Source organism: Vanessa atalanta, chromosome 21, assembly GCF_905147765.1.
Source record: "Vanessa atalanta chromosome 21, ilVanAtal1.2, whole genome shotgun sequence".
NCBI lineage: Eukaryota > Metazoa > Arthropoda > Insecta > Lepidoptera > Nymphalidae > Vanessa > Vanessa atalanta.
In genome coordinates, this window is record NC_061891.1 from 5,192,436 (window position 1) to 5,219,901 (window position 27,466).

Sequence of the window (27,466 nt, forward strand, 5' to 3'; positions counted from 1 at the left end):
TGGATACACATGTGGGAGAATTTCGTTGAAATTAGACACATGCAGGTTTCCTGTCGATGTTTTCCTTCACCACCGAGCACGAGATGAATTTATAAACACAAATTAAGCACATGAAAATTCTTCAATTTTTGATTAAGATGCGCGCGTTCTAACCACTGGGCCATCTCGGCTCAAAGAGACAAATAATCAGTTACAATCATCACGATCGCTGATGGCCGACAGCCAGCTCCAACGTTCCGTTAGCACGCGACTCGCAGCATCCACGCGGCGACAACGCATATTTTGTTACTGTCTTACATTAACAATACAATTGAAATACCTCACATTTTGAATGTATATTTGTATTTACAGATTTTCATATGATATGATGAATATATATAAAAACGAAACTGAAATTACATTAGCGGTTCGAATTTGGGAAGTTTCGATCGTTGAGTGATAAGTATTTGATGCGAATAAGGAAACATTTGAGGGATTGCAGAAATTGCGAATTTTAAACGAAGGTGTCGTAATCAAGGCCGGGTATGCTATACAACGTCATATACATCCGTACCCACAATACTTGTCTCATGAGTCATATTCTGGTAAGGTAAAATATAATGTGGAGCTCCAACAGACTCATTTGCATATTTTAGACGAAATCCTATAATATGTTTTAACACCACTAAGAGACGTGGTAACGTGATGTATTAAGGCAGAAACAAACTGTCATTTTACTTTGCCCAGTTAGTAGCTAATTCCATCCTGTCTCCGAGACCTACTTATAAATTATCCTCTCTTAGCATATACTTCACTAAAAGGCGTTGCTAATTCTCTCGTGACGGAACCACTCGTGACAATCTACATGTTTATTTAATAGTTAAATGTAACATTTATTGTTAACTACACGTAATTAATATTAAGGAGTCGAGGATGCAACGTTTAATATTAAAAGCGTACGTATTAGCATTGTTTGGTATGTAGGTGCATACCTCGACGAATAAGTGTCGGCTTGATGGTCAACAATGAAATCATCGCTATTTTATTAATGTTATGCAAACGTTAAACTTTGTGAATAATCAATATGCAAGGAAAATCGAATTGAGGATCTATAAATCGATTTTTAAATACTACTAGGCTTTATACGTGAAGACTTTTGCCACTGCCTTATTACTTACTAAAGAAGTTATTAATCAATGTCAATATTTATGCAATTTGAAGCATCACATTTATTTATGGAAATACATCCCGTACACTATCATTGTAACCATTTATATTTATTTTTATTGTCTATCTGCAATAGTATTTTTTATAATTGTCCGTAAAATATTTCTACGAATCATTTGAAAATTTCTTAGATGTGTAATGACATATTAACAAATAATTAAATACATTATATATATACAACAACATCTCCGAGTTCACACGCTTAAAATATAAACGTAACTATCCTTTATGTAAAACTAGTTGTGGCTCGCTGCTATAAGGGTTGGCGGTTAGTTGTTGAGCATAAAAAGACTATGTCCACCTTTGACGTTGCTTCATTACAAATTTCATCAAATTCGGTTCAGTAGTTTGGCCGAGAAAGAACAACAGACAAACAGAAAGATTTACTTTCGCATTTATAACTTTAGTATAAATTCTATTGGTCGTCTGTGATAATTCCTACTTATTAATTAAGAAACGAACATTATTCCATGTAGTCGCATGCCATTCTGATCGGTTGTGAACGCGACTTAATAATCGAATGACCTTTGCAATTGACTTGTAATTTCGATTGTAGAGTTATAGAATGTCGTATTACATTACATTTGTTATTGTAAATATACTCATTGATTTCATTCGTCTTACTTAATGCTCATATTGTTCAAATGTCTTTTGAATTCGTTTGAATGATTAACATTTGATTGACAGATAATTTTCTATTATTCTTTATCGTTTGTGTTCGATACAGCGATTCTACTTTTATATTTTGATTAATACTAAATTATATTATAAAAAAGATAATATTTTATCGGTTTCAATATTGGTTCGGTTACATATACATTATTGCGTATTAATTAATTTTTAACGAAAGAACATAAGATAATATAACCTACTAGGTAATTCACATATTTAGTTTAATGATAACTTATTGAGAAATAAATGTCTCAAATCGTAAATCTTTTTCATGTCAGTACTTAGTGTTAATCATCCTTGCGTAGTTTTAAAATAGGCAAACAAAACATTTTGTAACCAAAATAACATATTATATTCAATGAACATAAAATAAAATAAGATTATCTTAGTATTATATTCAGATGAATAGAGAATTTTTAGGTCAGATCGAATGTAAATTTTTACTAGTAATCTCGACTACAACCGCTCAAGATTTATGGGAGAAGATCTTAAAATTAACGCGTTTAACGATCGCATACACTTGTTCGACCAAGCGAAGCGAAAGTGATCGCGATGGATAGTTTGTAAAGCTACAGCTCTTCTTGGTAGAAGCAATACTAAGGGGTAAAAAAAGTTTATGCCAAAGAGAAGCTATCGAGCCTGATTTTCGCTAGTCTAAGACATTCCAAGGCATCGGTAGTCAGAGGCAGGTCAGCCTGTTTATGCATCACGGTAGTATGCATAAACCGTGGCGTTTCACGTAGAGAGTACCGATAGTTATAGTATGTGTTCTGGCAATCATCCATGAGTCACATGTCTCCGCTTATAACTAACCCAGGTTATAACTTGCATACGAAATTTCTCATTCTCCGGGATGAAAATGAGCGCATCGCTCTGATGTAACTTTCGGAGGAATCGTGATCGCTTCTCTAAGGCACATGCTGTGTTGAATCTTTTATTGTTTTCGATCGTTAAAAATGTTATTATCTTTCGAGTAAATTTACATAACATGAGATAAAGAGGAGTTTATCTTTATACTAGATTTAAATTTATGAGTAACAGGAATTAGTTGGTGATGAAATATCAGTGTTTACGAAGTATTTTTGCCATCTATATAAACAAAATGAAAATGTTATCCTAGTTTTGACTCGACACTTTTATTCATTTACAACTGGTAGGAATCTAGCCATACGAACCGAGAAGGCCCACATGAACACGTGAATCTTAACCGAATTTTGCGAGCAAATTCACCTGCTTTTGTGGTTTCCTATATAGTAATACTAGGAGATTTCTTATTTCAATAGCGAAAAATTTACAGGCAGGCCTAAGTATAGAGTCAATTACTCTAAAATATACTAATAAGAGTACAATTTATTAAATGTAATTTATATACAATCATTACATTTGCTTCTCATAAATTGAATGAATTCGTTTATCTTTTTTTTTTGGTATATTGATGTCAATTGCAATCCTTCGAGATAAAACAGAAAATTCTTTCGTTATCGTCGAAGCGGCCTCGTTGAAGATGTGATAAAAAATGTATGCGACTCTATCTGTTGTGAAATTTTTATTACATATTTATTATTTTAATGACTTATTACATATTTAAGTAAACTGAGTTATTCTTATTAACAATTTTATTGTTTTTTTTACAAAAAATAAAATGTATTTTTAGAAAAAATATTAGTTGGCTACTGACATGCAAATAATATATATAGGTACAAGTAGCCTTCTCCTGATAGAAATGATAGAATAAGGTTTTAAATAATAAAGAGTATTCCATCTATCTACCTTCACCATGACAGCCCTGAGCCGTGCACCTGATTAACTCGCATTTTATACGCCCCACCAACATTCGCACTATCGGTATCCAGACTCAACAACAGACAGATCTCCTACACACATATGTAGGTATCTATTAATTTTTCGCGCACCTTCGACATCCAAATGGGAGAGTAAACTCCTACTTCTAAAGGAAGAAGAATCTCGCTCGAGGATGAAACGTGAACAAAAGATTATATTTAGAGTCTGACTCATGCCCTGAGAATGGAGGTTTTCTTTCTTCTTGGCGTCCGCGTCTGACCCACTAATTTGTTTCGCCTCTGAAGCAGAGACCGAAAACATGCTTGCCCTTTGCAATAGAAGAAAAGAACCGGGTTATGCATAATAGTGTATGATTGTTTTTTTGTTTTTTAAATCAAAACAATTTAATTTTATAACTTAAATCAATAGCATTTCTTTGAACAAACCCAAATAAAAATTTGTTCTAAATTCGGTAAAACAACACAATTGATCAGTTTAATCGTTAAAAATTGCTACCATTTTAATAAACAATACACCGTTTTATATAAAAACAAACAATAAAAGTTATCTTGCATCGTAGACGAATTTGTCCGAAACAATAGCTCGCTTTGACCACGTAGACGTCGTACGTATTTTATATACCTCGCATAGCGAATACAAATTTGGTCCAGTTTTATATTTAGGAGCGACTCCTCTTTGTCTGGACGACCGACACAATGATGTTATTGTGTGGAAAATAATAATAATCTCTCACTTTTAGAATATTTAAATTTGTCACAGTATACCAGCAGTCCTAATCTGTTCGAACTTATATACATATCTCAGTCGATAAATTTTATAATTCATTTATATTTATAATTCGTTTCATTCAATTTCGCACTTTCCAAATCGTGTTCTGCGGTGAGTTGCGATTTTGATCTTTTTAACGCAAACGTAGCTTTTAGTGATGTCAACGGAGCAGACGAGTCGAGTCGAGACGTCTAATTCAATCAATTCTCAGAACGAATTTAAGGAGTGAATTTATTTATCTTTTGTAAATATGTTGGAGTGAAATCTTGGAAATGAATTTTGCAGATCTAGAAACCAACGAATCGGTGATCTGAAAATGTTCACTCAATTCTAGTGCTGGTTTTACCATCTACTAGGGTATTCAAATATTATTATTCCAATATCGCTGTTTATGTTTTTCTACACGATTTAAAATTTTTTTTTCGACAGCAGTTTTTGTCATAGTATTTCTTTTTTAAGCGTTGAAGAAACATTACACCAACTTTGGATCGTTACCTCTTCCTTTTTACAATCATATCGTGAATGTATATATTTTTAATTTATTTTATTTTTAGATATTTTATTATATTTCTACATATAATTAAGTTTTCACTGTTACACAAGTCAAATAAATATGAACCTACACCTTATTCCGAAAGTCAATATTAAATGGTATCTTTATCTCTGTTTCCCTAATCCGTTATTATTTACGATACCATCACCGATTATTACCAGATAGCGCATGAATGATGTAACTATATTAGCACGTATAATTGTGTCAGCCTACGAAAATAAACCATGCTGCGATAATGACATAGAATAAAAACTCTTATCTGTCTCTGGAATGTTGCCAGTGCCAATAACAGTACTGAAAAATTATTCCATTTTTTTTTTCATTCACATATCTTGACTGACGAATGTGTCAAATGCTTCCATTAAAAGTCGTTTATGGAGTGATTTATAATGTTTTGTCTCTGCGTTTGTTGAGCTTCTTTACAGATGGTGACTGTTTAAAGTCAGGTGTGCATATATATACAATATTGCGTATGTATATTGTAATTAACATACATATGTAGTAACTACGAGTTTATCTTTTTTAAATTAACGAATCCACTATGTGTATGTCCGAGCTCGATGCTCAGGAGTAATGCAAAGTTGTGTATACGAATACACTCTCATAGACCAATAAAATGGCAATCCTATAAATATAAGTTTTTTATATAATATTGTCTTTGTGTGTACTTCAGTAACAGAATGGCTATATTGTTTCTTTCATTTGTAAACTGCAACTGACACTTTGACAGGTATTATGGAATTTCAAAAGTACCTACTCATTTCATTCGCTCGTTTTTATTCCACTATTACCGGCTTCGATTAACCATTATGAATAGAAGTGTGAACATTTTATTAAAAAAATATTTAATAGAATTAGAAAATCTTTACTTTTTATAAATACTTTTTTTTTTTATATTGCAATTGTACCGTTGTTTTCATTTATGTGAGATAAAAATGTAGTACTTTAAAAACATGCTGTAAAAATGTTCTCTTCAAGTCGGACATCGTCATACAAACCTCGAGTTTTACGATACTCTTTTATGGCTTCATCAGTTTTATTTCAATGTTTTCGGTATCTCGCGCAAGATGCATTTATACCGTTTTGGTATTTTATGTATTCGTACTTTGTATTATGTTTCTTTTTTTAATCATCGAAATGTTATTAGACGTAGACTAATTTCGATATTTGAAATTATTAAAGTCATAAAATTATTAAGTAAAGGTTACGTTCAAATTACGGTATTGTACTCATTATGGGTGCTTTTTGTGCAACATAAAACAAACGCAATATATTACATGATAGTAGAAATAATGACTTTATTAAATGATACCGATGATGATGAACGATGAAGTCTATAGAATGCTATTATTTATTAAATATATAATATATTAACTATAACATTATTGTCACTTATGAATTTATACATATAAAAATTGAGTAAAAGGATATGATAAAATAAAATATTTTTGATTGAATCCAATAGTCGAAGATAAAAGTTGATGTCCTTTTTTACGATGAGCAGGTAAATATGATATTTTACAGATGAAATTGTCTCGTTAGTCTAGTGACTTATAAGGCGACATAATGTCCGGAGTCCCTGGGTACATAATAATACAATCTTGTTTTTAAAAATTTAGTACTTTCCAGAAAAATCAAAAGTTTAATATTATTAAGCCAATACCTGTCACGTGCTGGTCGTGTGCCAATTTCGACTAAGTGTGGAAACACCTCGACCTCGTTGCTGACCTTTGTGTTAACGGGCCCCCAACTCTGGCAACGTTTGTTACAGCGATAACAAGTTTATCTGCAGTATGCCGGCACGTATTACGTAAGGGATACTATTGGCGTTTGTCATTTACTGATGAGGAATTTCTTCATTCAGGGACACATTGTTCCGAAAGCAATTTATCATCAAACATTGTCGTGCCATTTGTACGAGTAAACTTGCGGACTTGGTTTATATCAGACTAATATTATAATTTCGAAAGTAACCCTGTCTCTTGCCTCATCACGACAACACCACTGAACCGATCGCAGTGAAATTTAATATAGAGGTTGACTCGGACCTAGATAAGGACATAGGCATATACATTACGGGATAAATAAGCTTGACGCGAATGGAGTCACATGGAGCGGTACACGTTTATAATGTGATTGGTCTGGTACTAATTATTGTTAAGTACCCTTGCTATCTCTATAAATCGATTAATATGTGATCACAATACATAATTGTATAGAAAATTAAGAAAGATTTTTTTTAAAGTATCGTTCTCAGTTTTAAGAAACTCTGCTCTCCAATATAAACAGTTGAGCTTGAAACTATTTTTACTTTCATTGCGTTAAATTATTTTCAGAATGTTTACGCCCATAGCAAGAAGAGCCGCGGTAAATCTTCACGTAGTTTCGTTTACCATAGACTAATAGATATTCAAAAGCTCTGATATCAACGAGCATGCGTAATACGATGATAAAGGAGGAGAAATATGCGGAAACCGTGCGCGAAGATCATGGTCTCTGTAAACAGAGCTAATGAAGCGCTAACACTCGACGTCGGCTAGCCCAATATTTAGAAATGATAAGGCTTCATAGAGATCGTTAACATTCAAGATCATTAATTTTATATAAATAATAGACACACATTTTAAAGTCATCAAATAAATTTAATAGCATTAGTAAGCGTTGTTTGCTTCAACGCTGAAAGGAAAATTTTGGAACATTTATTTCATATATTCCTTATTCTTTTTCCTGTTATATATTTCTAATTTTTTGTGAGTGTATTTTGAAAATATTAAGCCGAAATTGCTAATATTGTACATTTATAATGCGATGTTACGGTTTTTTATTTTTATTTTAATATTTATATGAAAAATAAATGTAAAATGATACAATCAGAATAAGAAGGAAACTTAAACAAAACAAATAGTAAGTAAATTTAGTAAATAACACAACACACACACGGAAATCCTACAAAACACCATTCGGCAAGTAGGTGAATTAAAATATGACGTGATTAAGTATCAGCACACGTTTGTGTGCTGATACTTAAACCTCATTATACACATGTATACACAAGATAGAATTACATCCAACCCTGTGTGTAGGTTTCCTCACGATGATCCCTGACGTCGAGCACGAGATTGATAATAATTTATTATTATTAACGGAAACGCTGAAGACTCAGTAATGCTCATTGGTTTTGAACCAGCTATCTTCGTTTGAGAGTCACGTGTTTCGTTCATCTCTATGTCACCGAATCCCGAAGACAACTTTTCATGTAATTAATTTTGTACAATAAAGTTATCCAGTTAACAATTAGCTGACTCCTGTCCTGCGCTCTTGCTTTCTCTCTGTACTGTACAATTAGTGTTACAAGATACCAATTAGTACTTCAAATGGCTCCAGTTTATTTCGCTGTTTTACGATTAATTGTACCTACTTACTATATCCAACAAGTTAGGTTGTTTTCAACATTTTTTATACAGTATGTCGTTCCCCATGATAAACTTGCAATTGTGACTTAACGGCTGAAACGGTGAAGAAACATATTAATAATAAAAAATTAAAAAAAAATTTATATACAATTAATATTTGTTTAAAATTAAATCTAAAGAGCAACCTTGATGAGAAAGTTTGTTCGTCTCGTAAAACGGAATCGGGATCAAATAATAATTTTATTATCTATACAAGTAAATTATTTATTATATATAACACGCGTAATAACAAAAATATGTATTAATTAAAGCAATACTTTTGAGCAACATCAAAGTTATTTAATAGACTTTATTACGTCATACTTTGTCTGACCCTCACCTACCTTATCCGTGACGTTAAGTGGTACTTCTCCCCTTCCCTCTTATGTTCCCCGACTCTCCACTTGCCACCTGAGCATCCGCGTAATAAACTGCTACCTCTATATAATGTATATCTATATAAATAAAAACGATTGCATGTTTGTCCTCTATGCGCTCCTAAATCAGTCATCTGATTCTAATGAAAGTTTCGTGTTGTTGTTCTGCGTAAGTCCGAGAAGGTTCCTAGCCCAAAGATAAAAGAATGTTTTCTTTATATATGTATTTGTCCTTTAATATACACGTTCTATTTCGGTCACGGCAGACAAAGTCAAGGGAGATCAGCCAACAATGCAGGAAATATTATAGGGCAGAAGTGTGTGCGTACACACACACAATTGCTCTCTAATAGTCTGGTGGGACTTCAAATCCGATACGATCGGAAAGAGTTCAGACGCAGAATCAACAGCTTTTTTACGTGCTTGTCAAGGCACAGGAGTGTACACACTTCCAACTGCCAAAATCCGGGCTGTTACTGAGAATTATTCGACAGTAAAATTCGACCCGGGGTTTGAACCCAGAACCAGAACCTTGGAATCCTCGCGAAAACCATGACGATTATATATTATATAAGAAAAAATAAGCAAAGTTTAAAATCTGTGTCAATTTCTCACTCACGAAGCTGTAATTAAATTTTGATTGAACTAAATAAAGAAAATGATATTAAATCCATGAGTGCCTGTCGCACGCACGCATACACGCCTACATCACGCCTGTTCAAAATGTGTAAATATGTTATAGATGACCCCTAAACACAATTATCACCAGCTTTCATTTATTCAGCCGAACATACTTAAATAAATAAAATTAATTAAGGAAGGTTACATAGCTACTAAAAATAAATCATATAAAATAATAATTTTATACATAAAAAATATTCGAATGAAATAATATATTAACGTAATTCTACGTAATATGTATGTTTTACACAATATCTTATCTAATGTCAGTAGTAGGATATGCCAATCCCCATATCAGCGAATATTTCTGCGCACTGATATAAATATTATTATCATTGATTAACTGATTACAAAACTGATAGACAGACGATTTTATCACGATTTCGAATAGGGAAAGTACATATTCCTTGAAATATAAGAGAATATAATTGTTCTGCTTGCTTTTTTTGTAATAAAAAAATCCTGAAAGAAATAAAAAATACCTTAGTAATACCGTGTTAAATGAATTAAACTGCAATTTGTCATGAAAGGACGGATGCAGAAGATTAATAACTAGTAGGTACGCTCGTGTAGAGGATGTCAGTATGGTGTTTCATTGAACGGAAAGTAACATAACGCTTCACTATTAACAAACACATTGTCATTTTTACAACATTTGTATGTGGTTTCTATACTTTATCTTTTATATTTAATATAATCATAAATGACAATTTATGACATATTCATTTTAGGACAAAAAAGGTTTTATATGTATGCGTTAATACGTGATTCTATTTTCAAACTTAAAACAGATTATTAAATACAAAACGTAATTGAGTTATTTCACATTTTATCGTGATTTGTTTAAGAAGTCTGTTTTTTTTTTTAATTTGACAAATATCTTCCAACATTTATTGAACGTGACTCGATGTACGTAGGTATGCAAGATTTAGTTTTTTATTATAAATACATTCCAAAAAGGACTTAACGTGTAAAATTATATCAATAATTAAAATCTATATTGATTATCTATCTAAATTATATTGATAAGAAAACAATACGTATAGTATTACTGCTGAAAAAGCATTAAACAATAGCTCAATTAAAACTATCTGATATTATAAATGAGTTAAATTCAAAACACCTAATAACTAATTCATAGGTTAATCCCATTAATACGCACCTACAAATTATAAGCCCATACAAAACATTTCGTAGTAGTAAATGTGAAAATGGACCTAAACGTATGGAAGTGACATTAAAGCTTGTTTGAGTTAATCTTTAAACATTCATCATATACATAACACCTATTTCATACTGGGTAAGGTTCATATTCGCTAATTAAAACTTTCAATGTGTAGTTTATTCCCGACGGGCGTGATGTCGCATACATTATAATAAATCTAAATACAATCATTTCATCTGAATGTAAAGTAGTGACTACACTTATGTATTCGCTCTTGATATATTTGTATGTTAACAAATACTACATTACACACTATAAATATGTACGATATTCAGTACATCTCCCAATCGTTATTCGATTAGAATTGGAATTAATGATTGAATATTTAATTGCTCGTTAAGGTGTTCGAGTTTAGTTTTAATCTGTTGTAAGGTGACCCAGTAGTCGAGTATCGATCGCGATCGGAAAATCAGGACAAAATTACAAATAAAAGTTTTGCAGTTAAATATACACTCATAATTTAATGATCTTACATTATAAAAAAGTCGTTAAACCGTCACAATATAAAAGTCTTAGTATCTTTGATTATTGGTTGTAATAAAATCGTTTTAATTTTTTGACTTAATTTCGGTATTAATAATATAAAATATGTCTTTTAATATATCTCATTATATGTCCGTGTTGGAAAACTTTTCTTATTTACATATGTCCTACTATGTTGTACGTTAAACTTCTCAAGGTTGTTGGGAAAGACAAATAAAAAGTAATTTAATTGATGCCATTGCCATAAATACGGGGAATAATATCTAAATATTCAAAAGATATCGGTAATTCAAACAAGGTGAAGTTGCTAATATTTATAATTCTACTAGAATTATTCTCACTAATTTTGTTAGAAAGTGGTTATCAAGGCAAAAAAATATTCTTTTAATGTTACTGATGTGCATTAAACTAAAATTGAAATTAATCTTATACTGTAAGAAATTGATAGTATGGACAAAACTCGTCAGCCCATTTAATAACCCTGCGACACTATTACATACATAAATGTACAAGATACACGATAATTCAATGAAAATATGATAACAGCTTCATAAAAAACTTTATTGAAACTAATGTTAATTTAGTGCCAAGGCGGCAAACCGGTTCATTTAAAATTATAGTTTCTCCAAGAAATGTTATTATGTAAGACGATCTCGAGCACCTCAGGTGGAAATTTTGCGGCATAGCTGACCTTACGATAGTAATGGAGGACGCCTGTGCCAAGAAAATAATATGATTGTCTATTTAAAGTGCATGAATATGATTTTTTTTACCAGCAAAAATAATATAAAAATTTGGTTTTTGATGTTGGCAACCATTTCTAGAGGTTGGCATCTTGAATTTAGCGTTACATTAAATAAAATTATTTCCAATACCTTAGAAATGTCTACGTAGTTTTTAAGATCTTCGTTTGTAAATTTATAGTTCTATTTCAAAATATTTAATAGGCCAGACCAACTTAAACCTAGAAGTTGATATCTACCTGTCTTTGCCTTTGAAATGATGATGTTGAAATATTAAAATTTTATTGTTCAAGAAAATTAATAATTAATGTACATATCCGTGTAATTAAATCAGTAACTATTTCTAATAAGTGTGATAATAGACTAAATAAAAGTATTTTTTGTTAACAGTCAATGATCCAACTAAAAGAACGCAAAGAAATGGACGAGGCTTTCAAAAAGGCGCAGAAGCCGTGGGCGAAACTTCTACAGAAGGTGGAGAGAACGCGACTAGAGTATCACACAGCTTGCAAACAAGAGAGGACCGCGCAAAACCAGGAGAGGAATGCTAGCGGCGACAGTTCCCTCAGTCCAGACCAGGTTAGTGATGTTTGACTTTAAAGTATCTAGGTTTTATTACTAGGTTATATCTTCGCATAAAAAAAAATGTCCTTATATTTTCAAGATGAGGTCTCGATACGTAACGTAATAATGTATTTAAGCAACAATGGCTGTATCTCACTTTTGTTGGGTCAATGTAATGTTAAAAAGCACAAACGATTAATCGTTGCGGTCATTCCCGTGAAGCTCGGCCACGCAGGAGTGTCCATCAAGGACACTACAACCGATATTTAAAACCTTCTGTTACCAGCATGTAAGAAAAGCAAAGTTTCAAATGTTTAACGCAAAACCACGCAAACAAAAACATGCAAAAGAAATAGCCTTTCTATTGCATTTTTTGTGAGAAATTGTTGTCTGACGTACACCTCGAAGTTATCTGGGGCGTTCGATTCTGCGTATGTTACAAACTGTTTGCTTATTTATGAATCAACGCCCTCTTTTATGTATTCGCTACAATCGATATCAATTTAAAAATGTATCAAAGTATTTATCGATGGTGTGGTCAGTTGTCAAAACCACACACTTTACTTTCATATGACGTATCATGGTTTTTTTGAGAATATCCTATTGTACCTCAGTGCACAAATCGGTTTTTTAATCCAAAAAGATTTTGGTTGTGGAATTATGTTATGCGACTATTTGGAAGTCAATTATTCCAATCAACTACCTTGCGAAGGATAAAACGCCATCTGAATAAAATGTTTAAATCTATTAAATCTATAATAATCAACATATATCTTACAAATACCGATATATAAAAAAAAAGAAAATTGCAAGTAACATACAAAAAATTTGTATAAACTTTTTTTTATACAACTATTTTTGCTGAACATATAATAATATAAACATTACTAGTCACTTAAAACATCGCTTGTAATAAAAACTTTTAAAAAAAGTAATGCTTTTATTAATATATCAATATATCATTTATAAATATATTTTTATTTTTAAATACATTTTATTATTGCGTGTATTGTTTGTTTGAGACAACTATTTTGTCCACTTAGACTAAATACAAAAACCCAGAAGTACGTAGCGGTGGAACTTATTCATCCATAGTTTGAAGCCTACCTCTCGAGCTTAAACCCGAAGCCACTAGACCGAGCTAACACGCAAAGTCCAGTACTCGGCTTAGTGCACTTGTAGTAAACAGAGCAGGCATAAGTCTTGTAGTGCCGGCCACTAATATTGATTTTAGAGTTCTTTGCCCACTCGTTCCATTTAACAGTAGTCGATCAATGTCTCGTGATACGGTTACTACACATAAGCACATCTATTATCATAACTATGTCGTGAACAAATAAATCTGAATATCAATCGTCAACAGTTTTGTTACTGAAGTATGTGAGATTGCTCCAGGACTGTAGCTTTTAATAATTAAACACTCATTTGAATTTGAAAACCATAGTATTGATGTAATTACAGGATTTTTTTTTTACTATTTACTTGATTTCCAATAGAAGTTAATCGGTATCAGGGTTTATACTTAATTACCTCGTTGATCTAGTTAATTATCTGCTGCTGCGGCCGCCGATTCCGAACTCCTGGTTCCTAATCCTGAAAGGATCCAATAAAAACTTATCCGAGTTTTTCCATCCAAAAATTCTCATTAGCCAATGTGTAATCCAAGGAGGATTATATACTTAGGAAGTTAGTATGTGTTCCACTCCGATGTCTCAAAAGCGGCACTATCGGTTGCCGCCCAAGCAGATTTTAAAAGTGCACCTGTATTTTTGCACAAACTTGTTCTTTAATAGCCCCTGCGTACAAAATCATATGTTTTTTTTTTGTATTGTAACAAAATTCTTAACGATTATAAAATACGGCTTAGTGGATAACACTAGATAACACAAAACTGTATTGAAGAATGTAATCGAATCGAATACGATACAGCTCTATTCGTATGTATAATGCAGATATTTATATGCATAACGCATCGTTACCAATAAGCCACACCTATGCGGTGTTTAATGAATCATTTCTCTTTAGCGTGCACATTCAATGAATTAAGATAAGACTGATAACTTAATTATTTTTTTTAATTATTTGAAATGTAAACATACGGTGACATTGATTTACCTTCTTTAGAATAAACTTGCTATGCCCTGACTTCGGGCGCGTTTGAGTATAAGTTGTCATCGCTGGTGGCCATAGACAATGGCGCTGCAAGAAATATTAACCATATAAGGACATCGTGAATTCGCAACCGACGTTGGAAACTAAGATGTTATGTCCCTTTTGCTTGTAAATACACTTGCTCACTCACTCTGCAAACCGGAACACAAAAAACTGAGTACTACTGCTTGACGGTAGAACATCTGATGAGTGGAAGGTACTTACCCAAACGGGCCAATTCAAAGCTTTAGCACTTAGTGCAAGTGTTTTATTCGTTATTATAGCTGATTGATCCATCTCGATTATGTCCATCTTCGAATACATAATACGTTAAAAAAAAGATGGACGCTATAGAGATCGTTTTAAAAAGTACGTGACATTTTTTTTCCTAATCACTTTCGTCAAACGCTATTCTCGGTTACAAAGCTGATTGTACCGTAAAGACGAGCGATGTGTCCCGTGCGGTACGGCTACCACATTGTCAGAAATTATCGGACATATCCCGATGCTTCAAAAACACCCCCCATTTAATAACCATGAGCCTTGGAATTATAACATTTTTTATATTTATTATATTAATGAAGAAATAATTCGATTTTCAATTTGTTTCTTAGTTATCGATTGTCGATTGTAAAGAGCGACTAAAATACGATAACAATTATAATTTATAATTGGTTGTATCATATATATTTAATGTGAAAGATAAATTTTGTGAATCAAATATATTACATACAAAGAATTGATTATGATTCACGAACGCCTTTTTTCCTTTTTTTTTGTATGCAATCAAATAATATTAATAAAAAAGAGTTATTAAATAAGTCATAAATAGGTTTTAGTGTTATCATAATAATACGTAAAGACTTCCAATTTTGAAACAAATTGTCCTGCAATATTTAAAAAAAAATGGTATCTCTATTTTTAAAGCACCCGAGCGAATGCCGCTGGCAGTTTCCTTTACTCGTATACGTCGGTTGTGTCGGGCCTTTGTACGCCATCGGAACATTTCAGTTGATATTTTTTTTACAAAAAGAGAAATTAAAACTAAATTTTCTCGAAAAAAGGTCTGTCAATGTATCGATAGAAACCTAAATTAACAGCCCGTAATACTAGGAAACGGCGTTGGTATAGATTATGTTTTGAGCTCATATCACCAGGCACAGCAAAACTTAAGTACTTATTCGGATTAATATTAACGTAAAATTTCATAATTAATTCAATTTATTATGAAAACATTATCAATCTAGTTTAATGTTCCAAAAATAAACACATCTAGATTTGATAGAACTCTTCAAGCTCTTACGTCATACACCCCGCGTTTTGAAGTGTAAGTACCTACTACAATTCAGAAACATGTGTAGCTGCTCTTCGCTACCTACATATTTTCATGACTGCTCAAACTAGAGCCCGCAGCTACGTTTTGGTATTTAAATGATGTTGACAGTAAATTATAATAAATGCACGTAGGTCTTAAACAAAGTTTGCAGATACAAATCTGATGCACACAATTGAGTTTTTTGACTTACCATGAGTAGCACCAAAAAAATTATATTTTTTTTAATAAATATTTTTGCGATACTGTTACTATGCTTATTATGGATCATGTTTTCACGTTTTGATGAGAATTCTTTTTTCATATGCTGACATTTAAGGGCTATGCCACGTAAAATAAACGTTATTCTTGCATTGCGCTCTTTGTAAAATTCATTAATTTGACTTTTCTAAAAGAGTTTTATTATATGCAAAAGTGAATACGAAATAAACTTTATTAAGACCAATCAATAGCACAAAGATACATGTATTTTAAAAAACACGCAACTGCTTATAAGAAAATAACAGAGTTTTTGCGATGTCCCAGTGTTTCGCAGAATACATAAAAAAATTTAATGAAACGTGCGAGATCGAGATCTCTAGGTAAGATCCGAAACTCCTTTGAATATTTTAATCGATGATTGATGAAATGAGGACTTTTTTCCCGAACTCTTTCGAAAAACAATTTATGTAATTAAATCTGCTGTATAGACTTGTAACCTTTAAACCGTGTACATGACGTCTCGAACCACCTTCGTCACACCACTCGACCGTTTTCAACATACAGATATTTGAGAAGACGAGAATTCAAATATTATCTGACTGGGTTATCGCAAACAAAAAATATTTATTGAACATATGACTTAACTATGTTCCTAAAAAAATAAAAATACAAAAGTAGTCCACTCTCAATAGAGAATAAAAAGCGATGCAATATCTACATTCCTGCTTATTAGACAGTCTACCGTGCAAAATGATATTACCTAGGAACGTAGTTTATCTACAAATTAGTTCAGAATTTAGTTTCGGAAGTCTAACGATCAAAGAGGCACTCGCTCTTGAAACCGAAACATGTTTCGATGTAAAATAGTTGATTCGGGACTGGTGCCAGAGAGACCTGCATAGAGAAGCCTTACTACCGGTAAAACTCTTCTCTATGTCACCATCGTCTGATGCAAGTGAGATATTTAAATCCTGACTATAACAAAAATAAATTTTAAAAAGTGACATAAATCTCAATATACAGACATATCAGGATAAATGTTATTACAAACGTTTGTTGAACAATAACCGCGACCCCAATCACATGTAATTTGATGTAATTACGGAATAAATTTACATAATTAATTCGTTAAGCAGAGGTCGTTTTAAACGATTTGCGTTATCAATGCATTATCTATATTTAAGATCTAAGATCGCGTGATAACATCATCCCTGACACAGTAACAGTAATATTTATTAATACTGTCTAGAAAATTTTATCATAAAATGAAAAATATTTATTTGTATTGATATGTTCGTCTAGCATATAATATAATGCATTACAAATATACAATTTGTACCCAAAAAACACGAGAGAATAAATTAAGTACAAGGTTACAAAAGACGAAGAGTCGAGAAAAACATTTAAGCATCAGAGGGCATCAAAAAAGCGATCTAGTTTACTGAAGAAAATTTAATGACGTCGGTTATTTGCAAGAATAAATATATACTTTTTTGTGTGTTATATTTTGTATTAGGGTAGTCAAGCTCGTCAAAGACTATAGAGTCTGCATTAAGACTCGGAGATAGTCTTTGAAATGAACAGCTTGACCGATATTTGGTCAAATTTCATTATTAGGACCGCTAAATAATAACATACTATTTTTAAATGTACATTTAAAAATACGTTACATACGTTGTAATATTTTTATCAGTCTCGGACAATGATGACGACGACGATGATGTTTTCCTGCCTGAAGATATATTTGACAGCACTAAAAATATTGTTAAACTAATTTATCGTCTAGATTGTTTATGACTGACAGGTATCGACATAAATATTATTCACTTTACGTACACAATCATCGATAAGTTAGGGATTCGAAACGAAACTTAGATCTTGAAATGAAATCTAATGGAATAAGTTTAAGCTTTGAAGTGAGCGCGGACGTCGAAACAAGTTAATTGCTCTCCACATTGGACGATACAAAGTTTTATAACGTTGCCAGTTGCCATACATGAATGTTTGTTGTTTTGAATTCCAGTTAATATGTATTTTCGTTTCGGTTCAAGGCTTGTTTCGGTATATACATACGCAGATTAAATTCAATAATTTTAAGTTCTGTTTTTTATCACAAAGAACGACTACGTGCTAGTAATTATTAAGTATATGTTTAAGTAATGCTGTTTAATATGTGATTGACGGGCAATTACGTTCTCAAAAACACCATCCAACGTCTCACTGAAGGGTAATGACATCCACTTATGAATAGTTACACGTATCATTGGTGAGGTTAGTAGATTACGTTTTGAACTACTTCTAATCTCCTCGTTCGATTATAATGAAACGACGGAGTAATTGCTTGTATAATTCTAGATCAACATTTTTTTTTGGAATGTGTTCTCGAGATAATAATGTACTGTTTAATGGATGACAGTACATTCTCCTCCCAATATTCAAGCGAATTAATTCACGTAAATAGCTCACAGCTCGTGTTACATAAACTTAAAAAAAAAACAATACGTCAACTTTTGAATGGTACCAGTTTCAACCCTCAAAAGAATTTATGGATGAGTACACATGGATACACCAATAGAACATCTGTCGGCAGCTGCTTAGACCGACCGTCTGCTTAGCCGGTGCTTATGATTATATAAAAAAAAGGATTTTTATAAAATCAGAATCCTACTGTCGTACCTGGGAAAGATAGTCAAAATCTAGAGACATTTTTAAGGCTATTTAAACTGTGGCTTTCGTATGCTAAAGAAAAACACTAAGTGAAGGCTATTATTTTACTGTTATTATTGATAGAAAAATGAGAGGAAAATATCAAAATTTAGCGAGGAATCTTGGTAAGTGGATTAACAACGTTCGTTGAAATAAAACGCATTTCAACACGCTCGACATGCGTGCATGCCCACGATTCTCGCAAATATATGTACATAGTTGCTCATGGCGGTGGCAGCGAACAAAAATGTATCTTTCGCGCCAACGTTCGGATAAACTCAGTCATTGTTCAGATAATTGAGGTACTATAGAATGTAGTGTGTTTATATGTTTTGTATTTAAGTATGAAAAAAATAGACTAAATACAGTTCAATTTGGACAAGTACTTCAGAATATTAATATTGATTGAAGAAGTCATATACAGTTAGCACTGAAAACAAGAATATATAATATACCTATACTAATTTTATTATAACTATAGTTAAAGACTCTGAAAGTCGGAGCTGATTATAGGTATATTATTATAAATAAAAACTGATCTACCTAAAGAATTATAACTAAACTTATTTACAAACACACACGTGTATACAAAATACAATAAAACATTGTATAATCTAAAAAAAAACAAAACAATACAAGAAAACGATATATCTCTCTAAAGCCTAATAATTACATAAGATGGCTTCCGTGGTTTATCAGTTATCTAATCGCGGTAACAAACGCAGCAAACCCTCTCACGATTGTGTGACCTCACCCCTATCTATTGTTTGTCTCTTTACAATCGTAATTAGCCAATCATATGCGCGCACACATGTGTAGTTAATGTGACCATGGTAAAAAGTTAAAAAAGGAAAAATTCCTTTAGATAATATAAAAGAAAATTTGTTACGACTAAGTGTAACATCGTTAAAATTTTATAGGAAAAATGTAAGAGGAGTTGTTAAATTAAGATTTAATCTTTGAGTGATAAAACTAGTAGTTGTATTTTACGTTACCATCATTGTTTTATGTAAGTTTATCATCCTATGTAAAGGAATCCCGTTGGTAATAAAAAAAAACCTAAGCAATATATAATTCATTTATTATATTCATTTTATTTTAATCAGTTCTCTCTTGAGTCATCGTAACCAGAACCGAGCCGTTGTAGATAATCTGTTATCATCCGAACAATTGTTATGAGTCTCAAGTGGCGGCGCCGTACCATTGCTACTCTGTACATTACTAATTAAGTACAGTCGTTCGTTTAGTAAATACGTTGTTTTTTTTAGATATTCAATTGTATGATTTCCTTTCCAATTTACTTATATTGTTATTAAAACAACAAATAAAATAATAATTATTATTTTTATTATTATTCAAAAAATGCATAGGTTTTACTTTTGAAAAATTAAAAATAACACCTTATATTCTATTAAATTCGTTCCATACCCTTTTTACTATACCGATAATAATAACAGTAGTTTTGGAATACCGCCAATATATTATTTTACATAAAAATTGGATTGATCTTGTTTTAACAAACGGCAGTGTTATCATTTCATTCAATTGCAATTTTTAAATTCACATGCTTAGAGAAGAACTACCAGAATCAAAAGAAAAAACGTAAAATTCTCCAGATATTCTATTGTACTTGTAGAACATATAGTAAATAAAATGCTGACAAATTATTTCGTTGCATAAAATATACAAATTAATTATAGTATAGAATCTTAATATGGAATTAATTATCGTACACCACTAGATAAGTTATTACATTTGACTCAAATAATTTTCTTCAACTTTAGTCGGCCGCAGTCCAGTTATAGAATTAAATACATAAATATGAAAAATGTGGGAAATTCAATTCAATTTGATCCACATGCAGACATGTCCCGTATCTTTCGATGGCATGGTTCCACTACCAAAGTGATCACGTACGGACACGCAGTGAGCACTTCGCTACCAAACAAGTTAAATATTAGAAATAAATCGTTTATTTGATTCAACGACGTTCATAAAAAATACCGTCATGCAATATATAACATCGTTAAGTTCATGGGAAAAGTAAAAAATATTTTATGGACATATTTTGTTATTTGTCTATGATAAATTGGTCGATCTTAACGCCAAACGCCAAGTTTCCGACTCCGCAAACCCAATAAATACTTCCTGGGGCAAAGTAATCGTTTCTATGATAAATTTCCATAAAATTTGCCAATTCATTAATTTAAATCGTTTCTTAAACCAACGTCAATAAATATCTCAAATAACTCAATACAAGATCATATAAGCGTGTAGCTATTCAATTCAAATTCTGTAAATTGACGATCCAAAAGTGCCTGTGCCCTGTGCCCACGCGAATACGTAAAGAAAAGTATATTAAGATTTTTGTAGATTTTAACAAATTAATTGTTGATTTAAAACTTTATTACTAAGGCATCGTAATATCCTTGTACTACATATAACTATTCAATACTTACTACTTGGCCTACCCAAGTAGTAAGTATTGAATATTATAATTTTTTATAAATTCATAAAAATCATTGTGTTATTTTTAATAAAATATTTAAATACAACCACCCTCGAGTGTTTATGCAAAGATGTGGGGTGTGCGGTATTATGCACTAGCACAGGGCGCACGGCACGGCCGGATCAATACTACGTTTGAAGTTCATTTATAAAAATAATTTGTGTATAACCCATGCAATTAAGCAATGAGCAGTTTGAGTAAAATTAAACCTAAAATTTGAGTAATGTTAAACCGAACGAAGTCGCGGTCAAACTGAGTATACATACATAATAAAGATTATTCGCAAGTTCCACTAGCGAGCGGTTATTCAGGAATTCGGTTGAAGCAGCGTATCAACCAGTTCGGGATGCAATGCGTAATGATTGCAACATCGCGTGTTGAACATCAATCGAATTCGAAATATTGCGTATTATATTCCGTTGATTAAACGCTGAGATTTAATGAATACTTTCGTGAATTCATATTTGCTATATTTGATCGTCATTGACTAACTATATTCGTTACGAAATTATGTCTGTAATATAATAACTTATTGATATATATTTTTTTATGGCATTGGTTGGCGGACCAGCATATGGGCCACCTGATGGTAAGTGGTCACCACCGTCCATAGACAAAGGCGCTGTAAGAAATATTAACCGTTCCTTACATCACCTATGCGCCACCAACCTTGGGAACTAAGATATTATGTCCCTTGTGCCTGTGATTACACTGGCTCATATCATATCTTGGATATCATATCTTGTGTTGAAAAGATTTTATGGTTTTTGTATCTCAAGCAGAAATCGCTTAATAGTGAGGCAGGCACTTGTAGTGGACTGCTATTGCTGCTCGAGCTGATTGTCGAAGTCTTTCGTCCAGTTCTGCTTAACCGTATTTTATATACACATAAATAATTAATTTCGATGCTATCATTACATTATATATATAATTGGAGTTTAACAAAAAGCTAGTTACAAGTTGTTTTTTTTTTTGTAATAATAATATAATCTGCCAAGTGTTAGAGGAATGTGAACTGTTCAAGACCTCATGTCTTGAATATCTATCAAATACGATTATTTACACACGCAACTCAGATAAAACCATCAAGACTGACACAATCGTAACAACATCAGTTATCCGTGACAGCGTGACAGTTCGTCTGATCGTGTGTTTGTGTTAAAGTACCATCATACATTTATTTTTACGTATAAATGTATGTGATTTAATAATCATAATAGTTATGTTTTAATTATTTCTTTCGCTTATAGAATAAATAGTTATAACATTATTGAATAGTTGTCGCACGCGGCTTTGCTCGGTTTTTAGGGGTGGCTCGTCAGGCGTTAGGCATAAAAAGTAGCCTATTTCCTTCCTTGGGTTGGTAAGGTTAAGGTTGCTTCATACCAAATTTCGTAAGATTTTGTTAAGTGATTTGACCGTACTTTCCCATTTATAATATTACTATTAGTAGTAGTAGATTAACAGTACGCAACTTTTTGCTATGTGCTGTAATTATACATACAGTTGATAGATAAGAATTTGAAACAAGAATATATTTTCGTTTCGATTTTATTTTTTTATATATAATTTCAATTCTAAATGTGATAAATAGAATGCTTAAAAGTATCAATGTATTTCGTTTTCATACAAATTCAATTACATGAAATTATCACTTATTAGTAATTAACCTTTCGCTTACATCGATAACAACCAATCAAAAACATGTTAAATACAAATAACAAATGTGTAATGCAATGACAATTTAATCGTAAAGCAATTATATATTTAATACGAGCCGATAACGCATAATATCACAGCTGTTACATCGACGTTATTAATTTTGTTTATTAACCGACTTTCAATATCAATGTGATTTGTTTTCTTACCTATGCATTCGATACATATATATATGTTTTAATCAAAATCAATTTAATCGTTTAAATTGTCTATAGTTTAAAATCGATTCATGGAATCCAGATTGTGTTTGGGGCGTTTTTGTATCTACTAGTAGGTATACATCTGAATGGTTTTTTTTTTCGTTTAATGATGGACACCTTTACAGGGATGTTTTCCCTGATGTATAAACATTGAATTTGTTTTTTGACTGTATTTAACGAGTGTTTAACGGGGAAACGATGGTTTTATTTTTTATCTTATATACATAAATATTTCATAATAATTAACATAAAAAAATAAATTGGTAAGGTAGACTAGACTATATATCAGTAGTGAAATATAATACTGCCACCGACGACACGTTGTTCTATACGTACGGAAAAAACAACCACGTTCTGTTGTTTTTAAAAACGTATCTGCGAAACGCAACGTCTGAAAACGCGTTCATAACACGCCTCTTGTGTAAATGCTGTATGATATAAGTCCCTTAAATTGATACTTGTTTATAAATCTATCGTGTTCTGTTATTTATTATGATCGATTTATAACGTAAAATACCTAAATTATTAGTTTGGATAAGAAACGTGCCGGTGACGTTATTATCAACTTTTGTAAAGTATTTATTATTGAAAGTCGACGTTGGAATAAGTTGTTCGTTGTCTCCAAACACGTTCGGTTACTTCAACGCTGATTGTCGTCGATTGTCCGACACTCTGTTGTCGATTTAAAATCGTAACTTGACAGTTCCCTATAAACCTGACAACTGCGTTAATCCTAACAAACTAGATAGCGTTAGTAGTACGAATAGAATATGCAAGATTTACTTCTTGCTGGGCTTTGTGCAGGTCCGTTTGAATAGGTATACTTAGTATTATCGTATTCCGGTTTGATAGTTGAGTAAGCCAATGTAACAACAGGCACAAGGCACATAACATCTTAACATTGCGATGTAAGGGATGATTAATATATGTATATAATATTATAAGTTTTGCCCGCATTAGCTGGTTTTACGTCGTATTTTTTAGCTTTTAAACACTAAATCTTCTCATAAGTAGAAGAGGAGCTTTAGTGGGATATTTACAGCCTCTTACTTAATGCTATAATTACTTTCAATAATATATTACTAATATATTTTCTTTATATAAAAACTCTGAATATTCGCCAACAGGTTAATTTAATTAGCGCAAGTTTATTTATAAAATAAAACTAACAGTTTTGTTGTAACAAGATTTTTCCTTTGTACTCGAGCGCTCTCAAAAGTCGTAAAGTTTTCCACAGCTTCTTTCATAAAATATACTCCATTATATTCCATTCATACTTTTATTTTTAAATTCAACTTTATATAACTTATAATACGTTGTCCGATACAAGGTTTAGAACTAAGTAAATATTCTTTATTTTATATTTTGAGGTATAAAATATATTTCTGTGATTAATTGTACCTTAACTTATACTATTTTTTCGGGTTAATATCTCATATTACTACTTAACGTGTGCGCAACGTACGAAAGAAAGCAAATTCGGCAAGGACTTTATTCATTGAAGTTTTGAATACTACATTATGCGTTGACAATGTAGTATTCAAAACTTCAATGAATAAAGTCCTTGCCGAATTTATCGCAATAGCGCAGGAAATTTGTACAAGTATGCACAGGTCACCGATACGATGGTGAGAGGTCAAGCTGTGTCTGGTTTTACGTCGTTTTCAGGGCACATGAATTTCACTGCCTAGTCAAATTTCTAACTCCGGAATGATAGTAAAATGCTTTTCGATAAAAGCATAAATTGCTTTTAAAGTATTCACAAGGAGGAAGTTATTGATTTCAATAGCTAATGCATTATTATATATTGATTCCATTTTGTTCTAGTAAGTTTCGAATAAGTTGGTATCTGTTCTTGTGTGTGTGTGTGTGGTTTTGTTATATTTACAAAATTTAAAATCTATAATTGAAACTACTCTCTGCGACCGTTGTTAATAACTTGTACAAAAACATGCGGTCAGTCGGTATTAAAGGCTTTTACGTGACATTAAACCCATCAAGCACATACAGAATACAGAATGTTTATTTAAAAATAAATATATTTTTTACAAAAATAATAACCATATTAATCGTAAGTACATGTAGTAGGTACATACAGTATCTAATAATATTGGTATACCTTGTACTGAGCTCGTCATCACTTCACTAATGCGAAGGGATTCATTTATTTGCTAACTACATGTACATATACTATGTTATCTATAGATAAAAATGTAAATGTATGAACTCCTATTAATTAAATGTTGAAAAACCTCGTTACATAAAATATCTACATACTTATGTAATATATGTTCTCATTCCCGTCTTTTCGTAAGCGACGACGTATCGAACAATTTAAAAGACATAGTGCATAAACAAATGCACACATATACACCTGTGCTGTCCATTTATATTATTCTCATTGTCCACTGGACCATCGTGTTATCCTAATTCCCGAGGCACAGAAGTGTAGTAATTTACCAAGGTAAATCTACTACTGTGAAGAAATTGATTGAAATCAATCGTACAACTTATTAGCCCGACTTGGAATTGGAACCTCAATCTGGTGCCATTTATACCACTAAAACGACGGAGCAGATAATTTAATAAGTCGTCATACAAAACCAAACAGTACTTTACTATAACGCGATACATTATACTTATTGCGTTTTCGTGTAAAACTAAATAATCAGGTTAAAATATTCAGTGTATAAGTTCAAAATTTTTAGATCAATTTTCATAGAGTTGACCGCTTCGCACGCGACCACAAACATGCGGAACGGTTCTCGTGTTACGTTTACGTAACTAACCGGGGCGAGGCAGGTATACGGTGAGATATTGACGGGTAACATGTATCCGAAGTATATTTATCCTGACACATATTTGGTAATATGTTCAATAGACTGATCGAAAATGTTCTAGAAAAACAGTGTTTTTTTTTTTATATTTTTGTGATAGCGATTCAAGTTTTTAAATATCAAAACAGATAGATTAGACTTAATGATTTGTGTTCGATATTTAAATTGCAATTATCTATAAAAGTTAAAACTAGTTTTCAGTGATTATTATCATCGTCGCAACTGTACCGTCAGGTCCCTTTGCAATGGATTAATTAATTCGACTAAGTTGTTATGTAGAGGAGAAGTGCTATAAAAGAGTCAGTTTAGTAAACGGACCAAAAAAGTATACTTTAAATGAAAAAGATGAAGATGATGATTTTTCTTTAATTATTATTCATTTATATTAAAAGAAGTTAATTTTATACGAAAAAACTAAACAAGAACTATTGAAGAACACCGAAATATTCATTTAAAAAAAAATTGTCATTTCATGTTCCTACCGCTAACAAGAAACACTTTAGTGAATTTATTATTAGACAACTAAGTTATATACTCAACTCTCAGAAAAAAAATCTTTCCTACTTGTGACATTTATAATAACTTAAAGGTCGTTTCTCACAAGGATTCGTTAAAAAATAGTTTAGTTCTCGACGCTAACGTAGTAACATTTCACATAACCGACGCACTCATTAAGTTTTGCGAGGTCGTGCCGTTGCCTACGAAGACGTGCCTTATCTAGCTCCAATGAGCAAGCGCTTCACCCGACTCAAGATTATGAAAATGTTTAGATATTTCTTAACAAAAGGGAAAATTATAGTAGGTACAGGTGCTTCGCTAAGCTTTATTATAACATTCGATTCTAGTTACTCCTTTCTATAGTGCGTTGCAAAACTTCACAATTCGCAATATGTGGTTCTGTGTTCGAACCCGGTCGTCAAACAATGCCGAAATTGTTAGTCAAATTAAAAAAATAATACGAAGAAAATAATAATAGGTTAAACATATATTTTTAATCATAGATGTTGTTATATTCAATAGTATCAAATGTTGTTTAAATATATGTCAAACTGTCTTCGATTGAATTATTATTAAGTCTTAACACATAAGTTGAAAAGTGAAGAGCTTGTTGTTTTTTGAAAAAAAAACACAATTGTTTCGAAGTCATCTTGTGTGCACTGCAGAGTTTATAATTTTTTTGTTAATTTACTTAATAAACTAATTTGTATGCAGGATTTCATTGTATGAAATAATATATTCCTTTGAAACGAGTCTAATTGCCTTTTATATGACCATAGTTTTAA

General features: G+C 31.9%; 1 protein-coding gene across 5 annotated transcripts in view; it reads left to right on the top strand.

The window, feature by feature from the left end:
• Positions 1 to 27,466, top strand: part of LOC125072310 (protein kinase C and casein kinase II substrate protein 3) — a 93,840-nt gene that overhangs the window by 53,110 nt on the left and 13,264 nt on the right. For all 5 annotated transcript variants that reach the window (XM_047682891.1, XM_047682893.1, XM_047682890.1 and 2 more), the window contains one exon: positions 12,354 to 12,542. In XM_047682891.1, coding sequence (XP_047538847.1) covers positions 12,354 to 12,542 — 189 coding nt within the window. The remainder of the gene's footprint in view (positions 1 to 12,353; positions 12,543 to 27,466) is intronic.